Source organism: Peromyscus leucopus, chromosome 14 (assembly GCF_004664715.2).
Source record: "Peromyscus leucopus breed LL Stock chromosome 14, UCI_PerLeu_2.1, whole genome shotgun sequence".
Lineage (NCBI taxonomy): Eukaryota > Metazoa > Chordata > Mammalia > Rodentia > Cricetidae > Peromyscus > Peromyscus leucopus.
This window is the reverse complement of record NC_051075.1, coordinates 51663155-51682271: the sequence shown is the minus strand read 5'-3', so window position 1 is coordinate 51682271 and position 19117 is coordinate 51663155. Positions and strand designations below refer to the sequence as shown.

Sequence of the window (19117 nt, the reverse complement as noted above, 5' to 3'; positions counted from 1 at the left end):
CACCCAGCTCTGCAGATCCTCTGTCCCCACCCCCTTAGGACTCCAAGAAGTCATGTCCCTTACGCTCCCTCATGAAGCAGCTTCCTGATCACCACTCAGCTTCCAGAACCCACCCCTCTAGATTTTTCTAACCTGATAGCCACAGACACCTATAGTTCAAATTAAGCTCAGATCAACATCAAAAGCTCCTGAGTTGTGCTAGCCACATTTCAAGTGCGCAATTAGACACGCCGACCTCGTAGCTCCCGACTGAACCTCAGAGAGAGAGGGGGAACTGTAGTGGACGGCTGTTTGAGCCATGCCCTGAAGCCCTCGTAACAGTTACATCTGCCTATGGCCTTGAGGTACGTGCCCCTGAGGTGTGGCTGTTGGTAGGGAGGCACTTAGCACCTGGGATGCAGATATGCAGCTGTCTCTTGGCTACCTCGTGGTTTGGATGCTGAGATCTTGGACCAAGCCATTCAGCGTGAGACAGAGCTCAGTTTTCCCGGACCCTACAATAAACCTCCCATGCTTGTGAGTTAACTCCCAAATAAATTCCTTGGATCATTAAGCTGATTGCGTGGGTTGCTAGCGATTTAATCACATTAGGGAACGTTCTAGCCATCTCCTTCGGGCAGGAGTTTGGCGGGCTGGTCTGAGCAGTACACCTATGGGTCTTTTCTCTTTGGCAGGGAGGAGCCATGGTAAGTGTTTTGTGGCATTAGCCAGGCCCAGTGGAATGTACCCATTCTTGCCATGCCTGCAGATGGCTCCGCCGGGAAGCTAAGCACCCCAGGCGGACCTCCACGGTGCCCTGGCTTGTGAAGGAGCTGGAGAGTTCCACATCCAGTCTTCCCGGCACTGCCCACCTCCTGCCCCTCCCCCACCTCTCCCAAAGGAGCCTCCCCGGGGCCCAGTGGGGTCGCACTCACCCAAGACCCCGGAGGGGAGGCCAGCAGCAGGACCGTGACGAGGAACAGCTCCATCTCTGCCTGCAGGAGAAGCCACGGGTTAGAGCCAGAGAGGCCACCACAGCTGCCCAAAGTGGTGGCGCCCGCTCTGTGGGTGGATGGGATGGTCCTCCCACAGAGACCGGGTCTGCTGGGGGCACCACGGTGCTCAGTCGACAAGTCCTGCAACTCACACAGGAAGGAAAGAAGGCTTGGTCGGCGGCAGGCAGAAGCCCAGGAAGAACTTGTTGTGGGATTCCAGAGGGGGAGAGAATGGTTAAAAATACTGCTGTATTGTTGGAGAACTGAGTGAGTTGGGGATCAAAGTAACCAGACCTTTAAACTGAATAAGAAATTAAAAGGCCATTTTATCCCATTTAAAAACAACTAATAAAAATAGATTTGCTGTCAGTTTCCATCACCCAAAAGAAGGGTGTGTAAGAATATATGTGTGCGCTTTCATGCGTGTATGCAGGCGTGAGAAGACCGGAGGGTTGATCCAGGCTGTCTTCCTCAGCTGCTCTCCCGGGTATTCTTTGAGACAATGTCTCTCTTTGAACTCAGTTCAGCTTTTTCTGCTAGGCTGACTGGCCAATGGGCGGGAGGGATCCGCCTCTCCTCCCCTCCCCCTAGGGCTGAGGTTACAGAGCGTGCATGCTGCAGCAGCAACTTGACCTGAGTTCTAGGAATCTGGATTCAGGTCTGCAAGCTTGCATAGCAAGCATTTCTTTTCACTGACAGGGCCATCCTCCCAGGCTCACCAGAAAATATACAGGGGAGAATTGTGTCTGAGGATAGTTTAAAAATTCAGTTGTGCCGGGCGGTGGTCTGCAGAGCTAGTTCCAGGACAGCTAGGGCTATACAAAGTAACCCTGTCTGGAGAAGAACCAACCAAAATAATAATAATAATAATAATAATAATAATAATAATAATAATAATAATAATTCAATTGCTTATCCAGGTGTGGTGTAGAGTGTGTACCTTGTAGCTCCAACTACTGGGAGGCCGAGGTAAGAATGCCACTAGAGTCCAGGAGTTCAAGGCCAGTTTAGGCAAAATTTGCATCTCTGCAAATTCAACTGCTTTTAAAATTTAAGTGCAGGTCTTGGGATGTAGCTCATACTTAACTATGCTGAGACCCTGATTCGGATCCCTAGCAACCCCCCCTCCATGTTCTCTTGTTCTCTCTCTTACACACACACACACACACACACACACACACACACACACACACACCACACACACGTTCCTGTTTTAAACATCAGCCAATCCTTGTCTTGCACAGGAGAGCTTCCTTCCCAGTCTTCATAACGAGTGTGTGCACCCGCAAACCCAGAGTTGTGTGAGGGTGTGCACTTGTGCATTCGTGGTAGTGGTATGAGCACGTGTGAACTAGGTGCGTGCGCAGTGCGGGGAGCGCTTACGTGTGTGCACATGTCTCTGTATCAGAGACCCACGTAAGCAACGTGCAGTGCAGTACAGAACATTAAACAAGCGCTGACAGGTATGTTTAACATTAAAAATCTGTTATTCCGCCGGTGTTCTGAATTCTTTTAGAATAAAACGACTTGCGGTCATTTTTATAGGGATGAAGTACAGCACACAAAAGCCACGTTCAGCAGTTTACCCCAGGACATGTATGGAAGTAAACCCCGGTTAATTTGGCACAAACAGCAAAGTCATTCAGTCATTCTTATCAGCAGAGATTCCTGGGTTTGAGTACACCTCCTGGGGGGGGGGGTCGAGTGCACAGAGGAGGGGATGTGGGTGCAGCTGTGATCAAGGGCTGGTAAGTGGGCGGGGAGGTGGGTGAGGCTTCCCTGTGGGACTAGCATGGCTGAGTTTGACTAGAGGGAGTTCCACTCAGCCTGTGACCGGTGCCCGATTCCAAAGTCCCAAGAGCTTAACAATTGTCCTGCTTCTCTCAAATCAAAGCCACCCCTGCGTCCAGCAGGACGACTCTCCAAACCTGGCGTCCCCGCCCCAGGGTGGCGCTGTGTGCCCCCAGAGGCACTGAGAGGCGGATCCCTGAGGAGTGGGGGCCCTGGGTGCCTGGCAGGTGCTGGCTGTGGCTGGGCTCTCCGCCGCAGGTCCCCAGGGCATGCGCTGGGTCTGCAGGCTTCCCCTGGACTGTGCATGGCGAGAGGGGGGTATGCTGTTCCAGGACAGCGCGGGGAGGGGGGACCTGACCACCCGCAGAGCTGAGATCCTCCTCCGTGGCCCCCTCGGCCAGCGCACAGCTGGAGACTGGGTCTCCCGTGAGCCTCTCGCCTCCACACCACCGCGACCTACCCGAGCCAGGAGGGGCAGATGCCTAACAGATGCCCGGAGCGTGCCCTGCCCAAGACACCCGCTTGCCTTCCTACCTGTCTCGTGGAGCCCGGGAGCCGCCTCATCGGTGCCCGAACTGGGTCAACCTCTCCAGGACCGAGGAAAGCCGAGGGAGGTTGGACTTTATCTCCCCGCTGCTGGCTGGTTTCCTCCCCGCCCCATCTTCCCCCACCCAGTCGGCTGACACCCACCTCCAATCCCTGAAGGAGCACAGTGCCCCTACCGAGAGGCCCCGGGTACCCAGGGTTGCCCCGTGCTTCCTCTTCTTGGGTTCCTGCCAAGGCTTTGCTTATTCCCAACTCTGTGGGCTCCGGGCCTTGGGTCTGTGCCAGCCACCTTTTCAGTCCCGCTTCCCCTTGCCCAAGCCCTCCAGGTCTTTGCCAAAACCCCTCCTTCACTACACCTACCCCATACTGACACACCTGGATGTTCAGCCGCCTTCTGAATTCTATACTTCAGCTACAGACAGTTCACACACACACACACACACACACACACACACACACACACACACAGCTAGCTTTCTCCATCACTTTGAATTTACAACTGCCCCCCCCCACCCCCACCAAACTTCTCCAGCTTCTACTCATTTTTTAAAACACTCTCTATGCCAGGCATAGTGGCCTTTAATCCCAACACTTGAGAGGCAGAGGCAGGTGGATCTCCGTGAGTTCGGGGCCAGCCTGGTCTACAGAGTGAGCTCCAGCACAGCCAGAGCTACACAGAGAAACCCTGTCTTGAAAACAGACAAACAAAAAACGCCTCTTTACATACCACACTTGGAGACCTCCCTACCCACTCCTTTACTGAGCCTAGCTGCTGCTGTTTTGGTTTTTTTGTTTTAGGTGTTTGTTTGTTTTCTTTTTTGTTTGTTTCTTTTGGTTTTTTGAGACAGGGTTTCACTGTGTAGCCCTGGCTGTCCTGGAACTCGCTCTGTAGACCAGGCTGGCCTCGAACTCAGAGATCCGCCTGCCTCTGCCTTTTGAGTGCTGGGACTAAGGGGGGTGAGACACCGCCCAGCTGCTGCTGTAGTTCTAAGGAAGAATCACAGAGTGAGTTGAGGCTGGGTAAGGACTGAATATCCACTGTGGCCGCTGCCATGGACACTAGGAAGCATCGTGGTAGAGGCTCTTAACCACATCCACTTGTGGTGAATTTAATTCCCTTCCTGCTTCTTCTTCTCCCCCTCTCTCCCCGCAAAAAAAAAAAAAAAAAAATCAAGACATTCCTTTGCCAACCATTCCTTTTCTGAAAGCTTAAAAGAGTTTACTCATTCCTAGAAAAATGCCCTGGCCCTGGGCCTGTGGAGGGCACAGAGGCTGGGGCCCCCCTTGCTGAAGTGACCCTGACATGGTCACTTCACTGGGTTCAGACAGACGCAGATTGCAACAAGGATCTCCATCTTCTTCAGCGCTGGGCCTGTGCTCAGACTGGACTAGTAAAGCCCAAAGCTCTTCACATTCCCCAAGGCAGTAGGAGGACAGAAGCCTGGTTTCAGGGCCCTGGGAATTACTCGGATTTTTAGGCAAAGATAAAGTTTGGCAGCAAGGGCAGTGAGATCACTTAGAACCTCCCTAGGAAAGGAATCCTCATCCAAACCTTCAAACTGCACCACCAGCCCCCACCACACACATCAGCAGGGACCTTTCTGAACTTAGTCAACCTTTCTGAACTTAGTCAAAAGTCCTTGCGACGTGGGAAGGAAATGCTTCTCCTACTACTTACCGATGGCAGGAGCAGCTGAGGAACAACCTGCCTACGGTTTGTTTTTTTCTGGCCACTTCTCAGATGCCTGGACTTGGGATTCTTTTGCTTTGTGTTAAGGCAGGATCTCATGAAGCCCAGGCGGGCCTCAATGTGTAGCTGAGGGATGATTCTGGTCCTCCTGAGTGCCAGGGTTACAGATCCCTTGTCCAGTTGGTGTAGTCCTGGACATCAAAGCCAGGGCTGCTTATTGGACAAGCGTTCTACCAACTGACTACACTCCAGTCCAGATCTGGACTGGTGTGTGTGTGTGTGTGTGTGTGTGTGTGTGTGTGTGTTAACCATTTTGTCTTGGGGCTATTATTGCTGTGATGAAACACCATGACCAAAATCAAGTCAGAGAGGAAAGGATTTATTTGGCTTACAATTCCACATCACTCTTCAAACAAAGAAGTCAGGACAGGATCTCAAACAGGGCAGGAACCTGGAAGCAGGAGCTGATGCAGAGGGCATGGAGGAGTGCTGCTTACTGGCTTGCTTCCCATGGCTTGCTCAGCCTGCTTTCTCATAGAACCCAGGACCAGCAGTCCAAGAGCAACACCACACAGAATGAGCTGCCTCCCAGCATCAATCACTAATTAAGAAAATGATAGGATGTTTCCTACTTTGAGCCGGGCATAATGACACATGCCTTTAATCCCAGCACTCGAGAGGCAGAGGCAGGCGGATCTTTGTGAGTTCGAGGCCAGCCTGGTCTACAGAGTGAGTTCCAGAACAGCCAAGGCTACATGGACAAACCTGTTTCAAAAAACAAAAGAAACAAAGAAAAAGAAAATGACCTATAGGCTTGCCTTATGGAGATATTTTCTCAACTGAGGCTCCCTCCTCTGATGACTCTAGCTTGTGTCAAGTTGACATAAAACTGGCTGGGACACCCCTGCAGGACATTTTTTATTTTTCACTAAGACTTTCCCAGAGGACATAACTAAGCTCGTCACCATCCCTACCCCCACAAAGGGTTAGTGCACTCACTTCTGTAAAGCAGATACAAACAGTTTCCAGGACTGGAACCAACCTTAACTGGCAAAGAACACTTTCTCTCTGAATTATCATAAAAATGTTTAAGTAAAAAAAGAAAGGAAAGGAGCAAAGGGGCAATGGTGGTTTCAGAATGAAAAGATCATTCACCATCATGTCATACATTCAATCTTGGCTCTAGTAACAAAATGGAAACAGGATTACTATCATACAAAATGTTCACTACAGCACACTGTATGCACCTGTTCCAAGCCCACCCTCAGCCCCCAATGCTTCCAACTCACTACTTCCCAGCCTGTTGGGCCTGTCGACGAAGGAGCACGTAGATCTTCTCTTTGATCCAGTCTGTGTACCAACTGAGTAAACAAAGGCAGCTGAGAGCCCTGCCAGGCCGTCAATAAAACCAAACGGCTGAGTGACTCCGTGGGGAGGGGGTGCTGCTGGGACATCTTCGGATGTTCCTCATACAGTTTACCAACACCTTTCACGAGTTCACTCCCAGATTGATAATTAGTGGGAGTCCTGCCTTCTAGCCTCTCGGTAGGCTGTACCAACAAACTGGTGTGAGACATGGCACCAAACGCTTTCCTGCAGCTGACACCCCACATCCAGATCTGGATTCTTGGTCCTCACCTGAGGTAATGGCCCAGTGGGTAAGTGCTTAAGCATGAGGATCTGAGTTCAAATACCCAGGACCCACACATAAAAACCTGAAACTCCAGCACTGGAGGATTCTGGGGCCTCACTGGCCAGCCAGTCTAGCCAAAGCAGAGAGCTCCAGGTTCAGCGAGAAAGCCCATCTCAAAAAATGAGGTGGGTTAGCAACTGAGGACTAGATCCTGACATCAAGCTCTGGCCCGCACACCCATCTGCACAGGGTGCACTCACACACGCTTATACTATACATACCAAAGAAGATTCCAGAAGAAAGTGTCAAGCCCACCTCCCCATTCTAAATCCTCATGCACCAACATCGGGCCTCTCCCTGGCAATACCAGGACCCCTCTGTCTGGGTGGGGGTACCTGGGATAACAGGAGGAGCTTCGCCCTGAGAGGCAGGCAGACAGGGTGAGACGTCCTGTGTGTTAATGTGGGCAAGACAAGTCTCCCGCTTCAGCGACAATACACCAAACACTTAGAAAACGCTTTTGATAAACATGACCTATCTGTACCCGCAAGCAGGACAAAAGTCTGGCCTCTCTGCCTTTGTTTTGTGCCTGTCTCCCTTACTTTGTGTCAAATTCTCGCTTACTTAAGCAAGTGAGCATGTAAATCACTTAAGGAGTGAGTGTTCGTCTCAACACCAGTGATGCCCAAGGTAGCTCATTCCATGCCGTTAGGGCTTAAAGCCCACAGAGCAGTGTAACTGAGGCATTTTTACTATCAACTTTTTAAAAACTGCATTAATTGTACGTGTGTGCACATACACTCACCCGGGTGTCACGGCTGGCTTGCGGAGGTCAGAGGACAGCGGTCAGGGGTTGGCTCCCTGTTTACCACGCTAGAGGAGGTTGGACCTGGGAGAACGAAGCCTAAGATGAAGACAGACTGGAGTCTCATGCAATTTATTTAATGTAATTTATTAAATTTATAAATTTAGCATCAGAAAATTTACACCCTGAGGGTTAAGAAAGGTCACCAGAGTAAAGGTCTCATGAATTCAAGCTGGATACAATCACAAGGACACACGGCACATGGTAAAAACCATGTAGAGGCATAGAAACAAAGAACAACATAAACAAAGAACAACAGAAACAAAGAACAGCATAAACAAACAACAGAAACAAACAACAATAGAAACAAACAACAACATAAACAAATAACAATAGCCAGCTGTGATGAATACCTCAAGTGGACTCACTCCTGTCCGACACACCTGGGCAGCTCCCAAAAGCACATTCCAAGAACAATTCTGTGGTTTTCTGCTGTTGTTTTTGGTTTTTCAAAACTGGGTTTCTCTGTGTAGCCCTGGCTGTCCTGGGACTCACTCTGTAGACCAGGCTGGCCTCGAACTCACAGAGATCCACCTGCCTCTACCTCCCAAGTGCTGGGATTGAAGGTGTGTGCCGCCACCACAAGGCTCAATTTCATATTTTGAAGAAACTGAGATCACAAGACTCTTGCCTTGGTTTCTTGGAGTTTTCTCACAAACACTCAGAATTCCCCTCCCAGGGCTCCATTCCTGGACATGTTCCGACAGGTCCCAGGGTCAAACTCGGGTTATCAGGCCTGGCAGCTGGAGCCCTCCCTGTCCCTGTCCCCTTACTGTCAGATTTTACAGTGTCTTGTTCTAGACTGCCCACCCCCAAACGGTGCCCAAGGGTCTCCAGCCATTGTCCTAAGCCTACAATTATCCTAGACAGGAACAGTTCAGCCTCATAGTGTGGCAGCTGGCAATGAGAGTGAGCTGACTGCTGGAATTTCTCGTGGAAACTCAAGTGAGAAGGACCTCCTTGTACAGTGTTGCCGACCTGAGGTCATGATCAGCAGAGCCCTCAGTGACCGAGGCTGTCTGTCTCGGTATGCACACTACAGCCTCACCCCAGTTCTTCCTGTTTAAACCTGAACCCTGTGAGAGCCCTAAGGACAAACCCTTTGTGGGGTCCTTTCCCAGTGTGTGAATTGATTCCATCTCCTTTCTTGTCTCCTCACTCCCCTCTTGAGCTTTCTTCAGACAGGTGACCAACAGCCTGTTGGAATGCCCAGAGCTAAGACTTCATCAACAACTCGCCCCCCCACCCCCCCCAACCCTCACGTGGAGAAGAATGAGGAGGGGAGGACTGGCCTCCATAAAGCTCGCACTAACTGCTAAAAAAAAAAAAAGAGTTTGTTCGGGATGCTGACATGACTCAGTGGTAAGAAGCCTTTACCTGAGTTCAGTCCCTGAAACTCATGTGGTGAACAGAGAGACCCAACTCCTCAAGTCACCCTCTGACGGCCAAACATGCATGCACACACACACACACACACACACACACACACACACACACGTGCACGCACGAAATAAATACACAAATGTCATTTTAAAATGTAAGAAAAACAAACAAAACCCAGTCTTTTCCTTTCGCCTCATCCCCCGCACCCCCAGACTTAATTCCTCCCATCTTGATCATTTCTGGAGACCGCAGACCCATCATGCCCTCACCATGCTGAGCAGGACCAGGCGGCCTCAGCTCCCCGCAGCCACAGGAGGACGAGGGTGGAAGCGGAAGCCGGAGCACTGACACTAAGCTGTCGTGTACAGTAGGTTCGGATGGGAAACGTAACTTCCACTTACAAGATTTTTAGAAACTGAGTTTCCCAGCCTCCCAGTTCTGCCAGATTCCCAAATGTACTTGAGTGGCTTTATGCTTTTTTTTTTTTACTTTTTTTAACCTGCCTCCCTCCCTCTCTTCCTCTCTCCCTCCCTCCTTCCTTCTTCTCTTCCTTTCTGTCTCAGTTCTGGGGATGGAGCCCAGAATCTAGGCAAGGTCTCCTACACTGAGCCACACCTACAGCCCAACTTTGTACTTCTAAATTTTTTTGACTTTAGAATCATTGGAACCCTACTATATGTATAGACTTACGAATTTATTTATTCACAGTGCTGGAGGTCAAACTTTAGTCCCTGAGCGCTCTAGATAATTGCTCTACCACTGGCTTCACCCTGACCACTGTTTGTATCTTTGTTTGTTTTGAAGATTTGTTTATTTTTACCTTATGTGTATAAGTACCATGTTCCTGCAGTGCCCACAGAGGCCAGAAGAGGGCATCAGAAACTCCTGGAACTGGCATTACAGACAGTTGTGACTTGCCATGTGGGTGCCAGGAACCAAACCAAGATCTCTCTGCAAAAGCAGCAAGTCATCGAGTCCTCACTCCAGCCCGATTGTTGTTGTTTTCCCCCTGAGACAGGGTTTCTCTGTGTAGCCCTGGCTGTCCTGGATCTTGCTCTGTAGAACAGATTGGCCTCGAACTCACAGAGAGCACAGAGATCCACCACCTCTTCCTCTGGAGTGCAGGGATTAAAAGTGTGCGCCACCACCTGGCTGTTGATTCATTTTTGAGACAGAGTCTCATGGATTCTAAGCTGGCCTTGAACTATTAGCCAAGGATGACTTTGAACTTCCTTAAAAAAAAAAAGGAAAAGAAAGAAAAAGTTTTATTATTTTTTGAAATTATGTATGGACTGGAGAGATGGCTCAGCAGTTAAGAGCACTGGCTGCTCTTCCAGAGAACCTGGGTTCAATTCCCAGCACCCTGGCAGCTTACAATTTTCTATAACTCTGTTCCAGGGAATCCGACACTCCTACACAGACATACATACAAGCAAAACACCAATAAAATAAATAAATAAATAAATAAATAAATAAATAAATAAATAAATAATCAAAACAAAACAAAAAAACCAAAACATTAGAAAGAAGTTGTGTATGTGGGTGTGTGTACAGCCAAGCATGTGAGTGCAGGTGCCTACAGCGGCCAGAAAAAGGTGTTTGATCCCTTGAAAATGGAGCTCCAGGCTGCCCATCATGGGAGCTGGGATCTGAATTCACGTCCTCTGGAAGAGCCGTACACACTCTTAACCACTGAATCATCTCTCTAGTCCACTTTTGGGCTTCTTGGTCCTCCTGACCCCAGGTCCTGCGTGCTGGGTTACACGTGTTCTGCCAGGCCCAGTAAGTACTATGCCATACTGGGAATCACATGGGGCTTTGGGAATGCCACACAAGCATTCTACCACATGGGCCATAGCCCAGTCCTATTTTCCGTCTTCAAATGTTTAGTCTTTTGATTAAAGGATTAAGTAAGCAAGTATATTATTCTTGTAGCTCAAACATTTCTTAAAACAATGACTTGTAAAATATGTGAAGCTGAAAACTATTAAAAATAATAATATGCCAAGTCCACAATAAGACACACAGGTGGGTAACGGACTGCTACTGCAGAATACAGCATGGCTTAACCTTAATGAGACAAAACTGGGTCTCGGGTCTTTATTCCCACAGCTTTTCTGTCCCTGGGAGCTGCTCACATGCACTCTGATCACCCTCATTCCCACACTTTCTTTCCATAGTTTCAGATACTGGCAATCAATTGTCCTATGAATATCTGAAAACTTCACATAAAAAATTCTAGAAATAGTTTATCAGCTTGAATATTGATCTTTCATTACAATAGATGGTTACAATTATTCTATATGATTATCACAGTTAATCTTTCAAGATTACATTTCCTTATGTACCATGGGGGTAGGTGGGAGAGTGTGCATGCCTCCAAGGTCAGATGACAATTTCTGGGGTCAGTTCTCTCCTTCCACGATGTGAGTCGCAGGGACCTGAGTCAAGGTGACCTCACTGGCACTAGTGCCTTTAAGCTCTGAGCCATTTCTCGGGCCCTCACTTATCAACTACACTTCATCATGGGTATCATGGGTATGAATTCATCAGGAAAATCATAGTGCACAGCATTTGGTACTAGCTCTAATTTCAGACAGCTCTTGGGGGTCTTGGAACGTGTCCCCGTGAGAAAGGGTAGCCTCCACATTTTTGTCCCAGTCTCTTAACTGAAACTCTTGGGGCCAAAAAACATTCCAGGATTGAGAAGTTTTCAGATTTCAGAAGTCATTAAACTACATGCTATGTAACTACATCCCTAGCAGAATGGAAGCTCTCCTTAATCACAAGCAAACAAAAGAATACACACACACACACACACCACATATACCACACAAATACACACATAAACGTACCACACACACCACACATGCATACATACATACTACATACACACATACCACACACACACCACCCACAAACACACACCACACATACATACACAGATACTACATACACACATACCACACAAACACACACACTACACACAACCACACACATATACACACATAAATGTAACACACACACACACACACACACACACACACACACACACAACTGCAGCAAAACACATCCATCTCCACGGGATAAACAGGGTCCATGAAGCCTCCAGTAAATCAAGTTAGTTTTTTCTGGTAAATTTTCTAAAATCTTTTCCATATTCTGAACTGAGGGTGTAGCTGGGTTAGTGGAGGCTGGTACAGCATACATGGAGGCCTGAGTCCCACCCACAGTAAGCAGGTGTGGTTGGCATATGCCAGTCATTCCAGAATTTCAGAGAGAGGCAGGAGAATCACAAATTACATTCTCAAGCATAAAGAAGTTCAAGGCCAGCTGGGCTACAAAGGACCCTGGGTTTTTCTCTTTGTTTGTTTGATTTGGTTTTTTGTTTTTTAAAAGGAGGAAGTGAGAAAGAAAGAAAACAGAAAAGAAAAAAACATTAAAAAAAAATCCAGCTGGGCGGTGGTGGCACACGCCTTTAATCCCAGCACTCGGGAAGCAGAGCCAGGCGGATCTCTGCGAGTTCGAGGTCACCTTGAGCTACCAAGTGAGTTCCAGGAAAGACGCAAAGCTACACAGAGAAACCCTGTCTCGAAAAACCAAAAACAAAACAAAAACAAAAAAACAAAAAAAACCCAAGTTTTGAATTTTTTAATTATCTGCACAAATTCAATCCTGCACAACTAACAGGATTCAGATGAGCCACATTCAAGAGCCACAGTCACTCCGTGGCCGGTGCCACGTTGGCCCAGCACAGGGCCAGAGGCTGGCGTGGGACACTGTGCAGTCAAGCTGTGTAACCACACTCTGAGGTTACCACTTGCTGACTGTGACATGTTAGGCAAGGTAACTTCCCCAGATGGCATTCATGTCATTTGAAAAAGAAATCAGTGTAAAAATTAATCCCAGTGAACTAGAAACTTCCTAAGATCCACAGCCCCAAAGGCAGAGAACAAAAACAGGCAACGGGAAGAGGGAGGCAGCCTCCTCTCAGGGAGAGAGTGGCCTGGCCAGGAGGACCCACCAGCACCAGCCTCCCCTGAGCACAAGCCTTGATCATGCGACCGTGGCTGTCCTTTGAGGGGGTTAGAACTTGGCCTGAGGGCTAGCTGGTGGGTGCTTCTTATACTGGGGTGTGTGACCTTAGGGACACAGAAAAACACCAAACACATATAAAGCCCAGCTTCTGGAAACATCTGCTTTCAGATTGTGACTGGCTTATAATGATGTCGTCGTGTGTGTGTGTGTGTGTGTGTGTGTGTGTGTGTGTGTGTGTGTTTGTGTGCATGTGGTGTGTGGTGTTCTGTGTGTATGGTGTGTGTGTATGTGTGTGTGTATTTATGAAAACAAGTATTGTAGATTGACCTTGAGGACATACACTAAGTCACCAATGACAGAGACTTGTCCTGGTAAAAAGGTCTCCTCTACTTTGAGCAGTCAGCGTCGTCACCGAGTCAGAAAGTCACTGGGGGGGGGGGCGGGGGCGGGGGGGAGCGGGGGCGGGGGGGGGGGCTAGGAAAGGTGGGAGAAGGGTCAGGGCTGTTTGATCAGGAGGGAGACCACTGTGTCCAGAGGTGCACAGGGGTGATGCTGCCCATGTGCTCAATGCCTCTGAATCCCAAACTTAAATTGGTTATGGCGGGGCCGGGGGGCAGGCTTGTGGGACAGCCCAGGGCCCAGTACCCGTGTGCATGCTGGGTGGTGATGGAAAGCAGACTGGTGTGCAGGTGGGGAGGCTGGGACGAGCTGGCTGACTTCATCAGCCATAGTTAACAACCTGTGCAGCCAGTTGGGAGACTGCCTCAGTTAATAAGGTAGAGTGGGATGGACGGAGGAAGACTCCCGAGGTCAGCCTTAAGCCTCCACATCACAGGCACACACATACATACACATCAAAACAAAACAAGCCGGGCGGTGGTGGCGCACGCCTTTAATCCCAGCACTCGGGAGGCAGAGGCAGACGGATCTCTGTGAGTTCGAGGCCAGCCTGGGCTACCAAGTGAGTTCCAGGAAAGGCGCAAAGCTACACAAGAGAAACCCTGTCTCGAAAAACCAAAAAAAAAAAAAAAAAAAAAAAAGAAAGAAAGAAAGAAAGAAAAAAGAAAAAAACAAAACAAAAACAGAGATGCAGGCCTGTAAATTCAGCCACTCAGAGTCTAAGGCAGAGGTTGGAAGTTCAAGTCAACCGGTGTGGGGGTGCACACCTTTAATCCCAGCATTCAGAGGCAGAGGCAGGTGGATCTCTGTGAGGTCGAGGCCAGCCTGGTCTACATGACAAGCTCCAGGCCAGCTGTGGCCACATAGTGAAACCCTGTCTCAAAATACAAACAAAAAGTTCAAGACCTAGTGGCCACTGAGAAGTCTCTGAAGGTAAAGACACTTGGCACCAAGCTTGATCTGAGTTCCTGCCTCCAGGTCCCTGCCCTAACTTCCCTGGATGGTGGACTCCATGCCGGAAGATGAAATTAACCCTTTCCTGCCGGAAGATGAAATTAACCCTTTCCTCCCCAAGTTGCCTTTGGTCACGACATTTTGTCACAGCACTAGAAACCCTAACAAAGACACTGAATGCTTTAGGGAACCCTGCTTCAAAATAAAAAGTAGAGAGCAGGGTGGGATACTGCTTAGTGGTACAGCACTTGCCTCTCCTGCATGAGGTACTGAGTTCAGTCCTCAGTAACACGCACACCACACATACACACCATGCATACACATAGACTACACACACACACACCACATATATATACACATACACCACACACACAAACACACCACACATACACACCACACACATACACACAAACCACACACACACACCACACATACACACAAACCACACACACACACCACACATACACACCACACATATACACACAAATCACACACACACACCACACATACACACAACACACATACATACAAACCACACACATCATACCACACACAGCACACACAAACACACCACAAAAGCACACACATAAACTACACATAAACACACACATGTACTCACACACATTGGTTAAAATGATAAGGCTTATAATGTACATATTTTACCAAACAGCAACACAGACCATACATTATGAAATAAAAAGTCTATCGATAGTCCCAGGATGCCACTTTGGACTGAGTCCTTTACCCTCAGGCTTTGTCACTCTCCTCTGCCAGAGCAGTTTCTGTGAGCGAATTCAGAAACATTGCACTCTGCAATGTCCTCGGGAGATCCATAAGGCCACCCAGGCAGGTCACCCAGTGGCTCTCTGTCTGGGCAGGTCCTGGGGTCAGAAGGCCCTGGGTGGGATGAGCTCTTCCCTCACTTGTATATTTGTCTTCTTTTTGTTCCAGATATTTATCAAAGAAATTTTAATGTAAATTATTAATAAAATAGCATTTCTTCCTGTGCTAGTCTTATGTCTTCTAATATTTTCCTCATCTGTAAAATGGGGGTGGCTGGCCTCACAGGTGGGTGATGATGTGAAGGCTTACTTCGTCTGGGTCTGGGACATATTTATTGTAACTGCTCCATCATGTCTGGCTTCTTGGGGCAAGTGCCTTCCTCGGGGGCTCTTGGGCGGAAGGAGGGGGAGCATTGAGAGCTCAGGACAAACCCAAGATGTCAGGCAGGTCTCCTTGCGCAGGAATGTCCTTTGGGCACAGTTCTACTACTTGTTTGTAAACAAAGGGTCCCTTAAACACATATGGTCTGCCACTCCACAGCACAGCCATGTAAACAAGGGTGGGATGCTTGTTCTTACTCAAAACACATCCCTTACATCCCTTGGAAATCCCCTTTGGCAGACTTCTACCCATTACTTCACTGATTCAAACAGTTACTCGGCAACTCATGGGAGCCTAGGCTGGATGTCCCACGCCTGGGGATCGAGACTCCCAGGAATGGCTGGATGTCATCATCCCACTCCCACCCCCATGATCTGTGTGAATTTGCCCCCCCTGTGGATCCCTATACTGGTCCGAGGCCTCAGAGGGCTGGAAACATCTCCATCTGTTGGCTTCCTGGTCCTGACAGCTGACACTATGCAGAGGCTGGGCTTGCTCTGAGAAAGACCAGATGAGGTGGCAAAGACCCAGAAATGTCAAACCTCGAAGAAATCATGGTGAGAGTCAGATCCTTGGTCCCTCTCCAGCCAGAGGCGAAAGCCTGGACAAAGCCATCCTTGCAGGAAGAAGCCTGGACGGTGAGAAAAATGTACTGGAGACAGAGACCTGAAAGGAAGGGCAAGCCAGGGGAGGGGCTGAGGAAACATCTGGCTTGGCCAAGTTCCCAGTGGAGAAGTTTGGCCAGACTTGTCTGCTGTCCCAGGGGCCAGGGCCAGGGACCCTCGTCCTGACCACCAGGCTACTGGCAGGAAATTGGGAAGCAGGAGAAAAGCCTCCCACAGCACACGTCAGTGGAGGGGCCCAGCGTGCTGGAATTGGCAGGACTCCACCTAAGACGTGACGTCACCTCTTTCGGCAACAGCATCGCCTCATAAGAATGTTTACCAACAGTGCATTTGGCCTTCAAGATGCAAATTCATCCCCCCATTATCAAAGGCCTGGAGAATCTTGATAAATCTGAAGTATCATTGTAAATCTTTACTTACGAAAGTTGTATATCGGTGCCCAAAGTGCCTGTGGTTTATTTACATCATGAACTTGTCTTTGTACAAGAGGTCAAAGGGGTGCCCATTCCTTACCAGCTGGGAAAGTGGTCCCGCAGAGGATCACTTACACAAAGGGACAGGGGAAAGACTGACCGTTCCTAGAACAAGTGGGGGATGGGGTAGGGGTGGGGAGGTTGCTCTGGAGCCATAGCTTAAGCGCCCTAGCTTAGAGGAAAGTGTCCTGTACTGCCAGCACAAAAGGCCTGCCCTCAGCGTCTCATTAGCCTGGGTCGCTGGGAAGGTTCTGGTGAAGGCAAAGGACCTTCTCCCCATGGAACTGGCTTCTGGTTGCCATCAGAAGTGACCTCAGAGAAAGAGACCCCACACTTGCAAAATATGAGGCTGTGGCCCAGCCCTACCCCAGAGCAGATATGCAAGAAAAAAAAAAAGAAAGAAAGCAAACACCAACAATCCTGACCGCCTCAGACTAAAAGGGGAGGTGTTTCGGAAAAATCCGAGTCATCACACATTGACGTCTGTCTGGCTCACAAGAGTTAGAGCTGTTCTGTGATACATGCAGCCAATTCTGATCAATACATAGAAACACCAGCCGTAACCCAGTATGGTACAGTTCCTAACGATGTATTTGAAAGCCAGGGAACAGGAGGAAGGCCCAAAAATCTCCCCTCAGGGATCTGAGACATCACTACCCAGCTGTCACTGTGTGTGTGAGATGCTGTGGTTTGCTTAGGAAAACCCCACCAGGGGCCCTTAAGTTTATATGTTGTTTTGTTTTTATTTTGAGGCAGTCTTACTCTATATCCTATGCTAACCAGGAACTCTCGGTGAAGCCAAGGTTGGACTTTAACTTAGAGCAATTCTCCTGTCGCAGCCTCCCAAGTGACAAAATTACAGGTGTGAGCCACTATACCCAGCCAGGCTCATGCAGCGGCACTATTTTGGGATGCCACGTAGGTCATCAGAACCCTTTGAAGTCCTGTGATTCTGTTACCATACTGCTCACTGTTCACCCGTGATGTGAGCGGGGATTCCACCACAGGCTCCTGCTGCATCAGTTACTCGGCCACTCTTCACCTTCCCTGCCATGGTGGACTGAAACTGTGAGTCTAGATACAGTTGTTTTTTTTCCCCCCACAAATTGTTTCTGCCAGTGTTTGAGTTTCTGTAGTCACAGAGGAAAGGTAGGATATTTGTACACCCTGTGAAGGTGTATCGCTGTGATTGGTGTACTGAAAAGCAGAATGGCCAATAGCTAGGCAGGAGGGCACAGAGAGAGGTCGGAGGAGATAATCGAGGCACAGAGAGACGCCAAGGAGACGTGGAGGGAGTCAGACATACAGAATGAAAGAAAGGTAAAAAGCCGTGAGGCAAATGTAGATTAATATACATGGGTTGATTTAAGTTATAAGAGCTAGGGGGATAGGCCTGAGCTAAGGCCAAGCTTTCATAATTAATAAGTCTCCGTGTACTTATTTGGGAGCTGGCTGGCAGGACAGAGGAAGACTCTTTACATCAGCTCATCAGACTTGGCATCGGGCACCTTTACAAACTGATCCATCTCACTGGTCCGAGTGGTGTGGTTTTGTAGACATACAGGATGAAAGCAGTATGGAGCCATGGGTGCCTGCATCCGGATGTTCAGGGAAGACCTGGGAGAGTAGACAATGTGTAGCTGGATTGGATTCCCCGAAGAAAGCCTGATAGAACAATTCATGAAATTATGAGGGGGAGCCTGCTTACAGACTGTGGTCCAGCTAGTCCAACAATGTCTGTCTACCAATGGGAGGTCCAAAAATCATGAACTAAATCCATGTTCAGTCCATGAGCTGGATGTCTCAGCTGGTCTTCAGTATACACCAGAACCATGAAGAATCAGACTCTAATGCCAGTGAAGGAATGAACTTGCCAGTGGGAGACCGAGCAAGCAGGCAAAGAGAGAGCTACATCCTGATCTGCAGGCAGAGAGAGACTCGGCCTGACATGGGATTTTGAAATTTCAAATTCTAATGAGGCTACACCTGCTCCAACAAGGACACACCTCCTAATCCTTTTCAAATAGTGCCACTCCCCGATGACCAAGCATTCAAATATATGAGCCTGTGGGGCTGTTCGTCAAACCACCATCAAGCATAAGTTACTCTAGGCTGCTGAAGATACCAGGGATATGGAGCATTTGCTGAGGTGATCTGTACGCTCTGGTAGAGCTAGTCCTGTGGGGAGTGGAGCGAACCCTGAGTGAAGGAAGAATGGAGTAAATGTGTGCTGTTGACATGGACACCGCTGGGTCAAGGATTCCAATGCAGAGCACAGCCCCATGGCAAAGAGAGAAGGTCAAAGCCGTCTCTCAGGTGCTTCAGATAAATGGAAGTCTTTTTCAGGGGTCTAAGTGTGAATGTTGACAATGCATGTCCACCATAGCTTCTTTTCTTGGATGTTTATGGCCTGAAGATTGTTCCCCTATAGAGACTGTCCCTCCTTGATTCAGCAGTATACCATAAACCCTGTCCCCTGTTCAGCTGTATGCAATGGCCCTGCCTCCCTGTTCAGCTGTATGCAATGGCCCCGCCTCCCTGTTCAGCTGTTGTGGCTTCTCCATCACCATCACGTCTGTCT

The 19117-nt window shown here is 48.8% G+C and overlaps 1 protein-coding gene and 1 pseudogene across 1 annotated transcript in view; both read right to left on the bottom strand.

Moving 5' to 3' along the window:
- Positions 1-3410, bottom strand: part of Papln (papilin, proteoglycan like sulfated glycoprotein) — a 30120-nt gene extending 26710 nt beyond the window's left edge. The window contains 2 exon segments of the mRNA XM_028877105.2: positions 915-974; positions 3300-3410. Of these exon segments, the coding sequence (XP_028732938.1) occupies positions 915-974; positions 3300-3329 (90 nt within the window). The 5' untranslated portion in view covers positions 3330-3410.
- Positions 3411-6289: 2879 nt separating this feature from the next.
- On the bottom strand, positions 6290-6578 carry LOC114698438 (annotated as a pseudogene).
- Positions 6579-19117: the final 12539 nt, after the last annotated feature.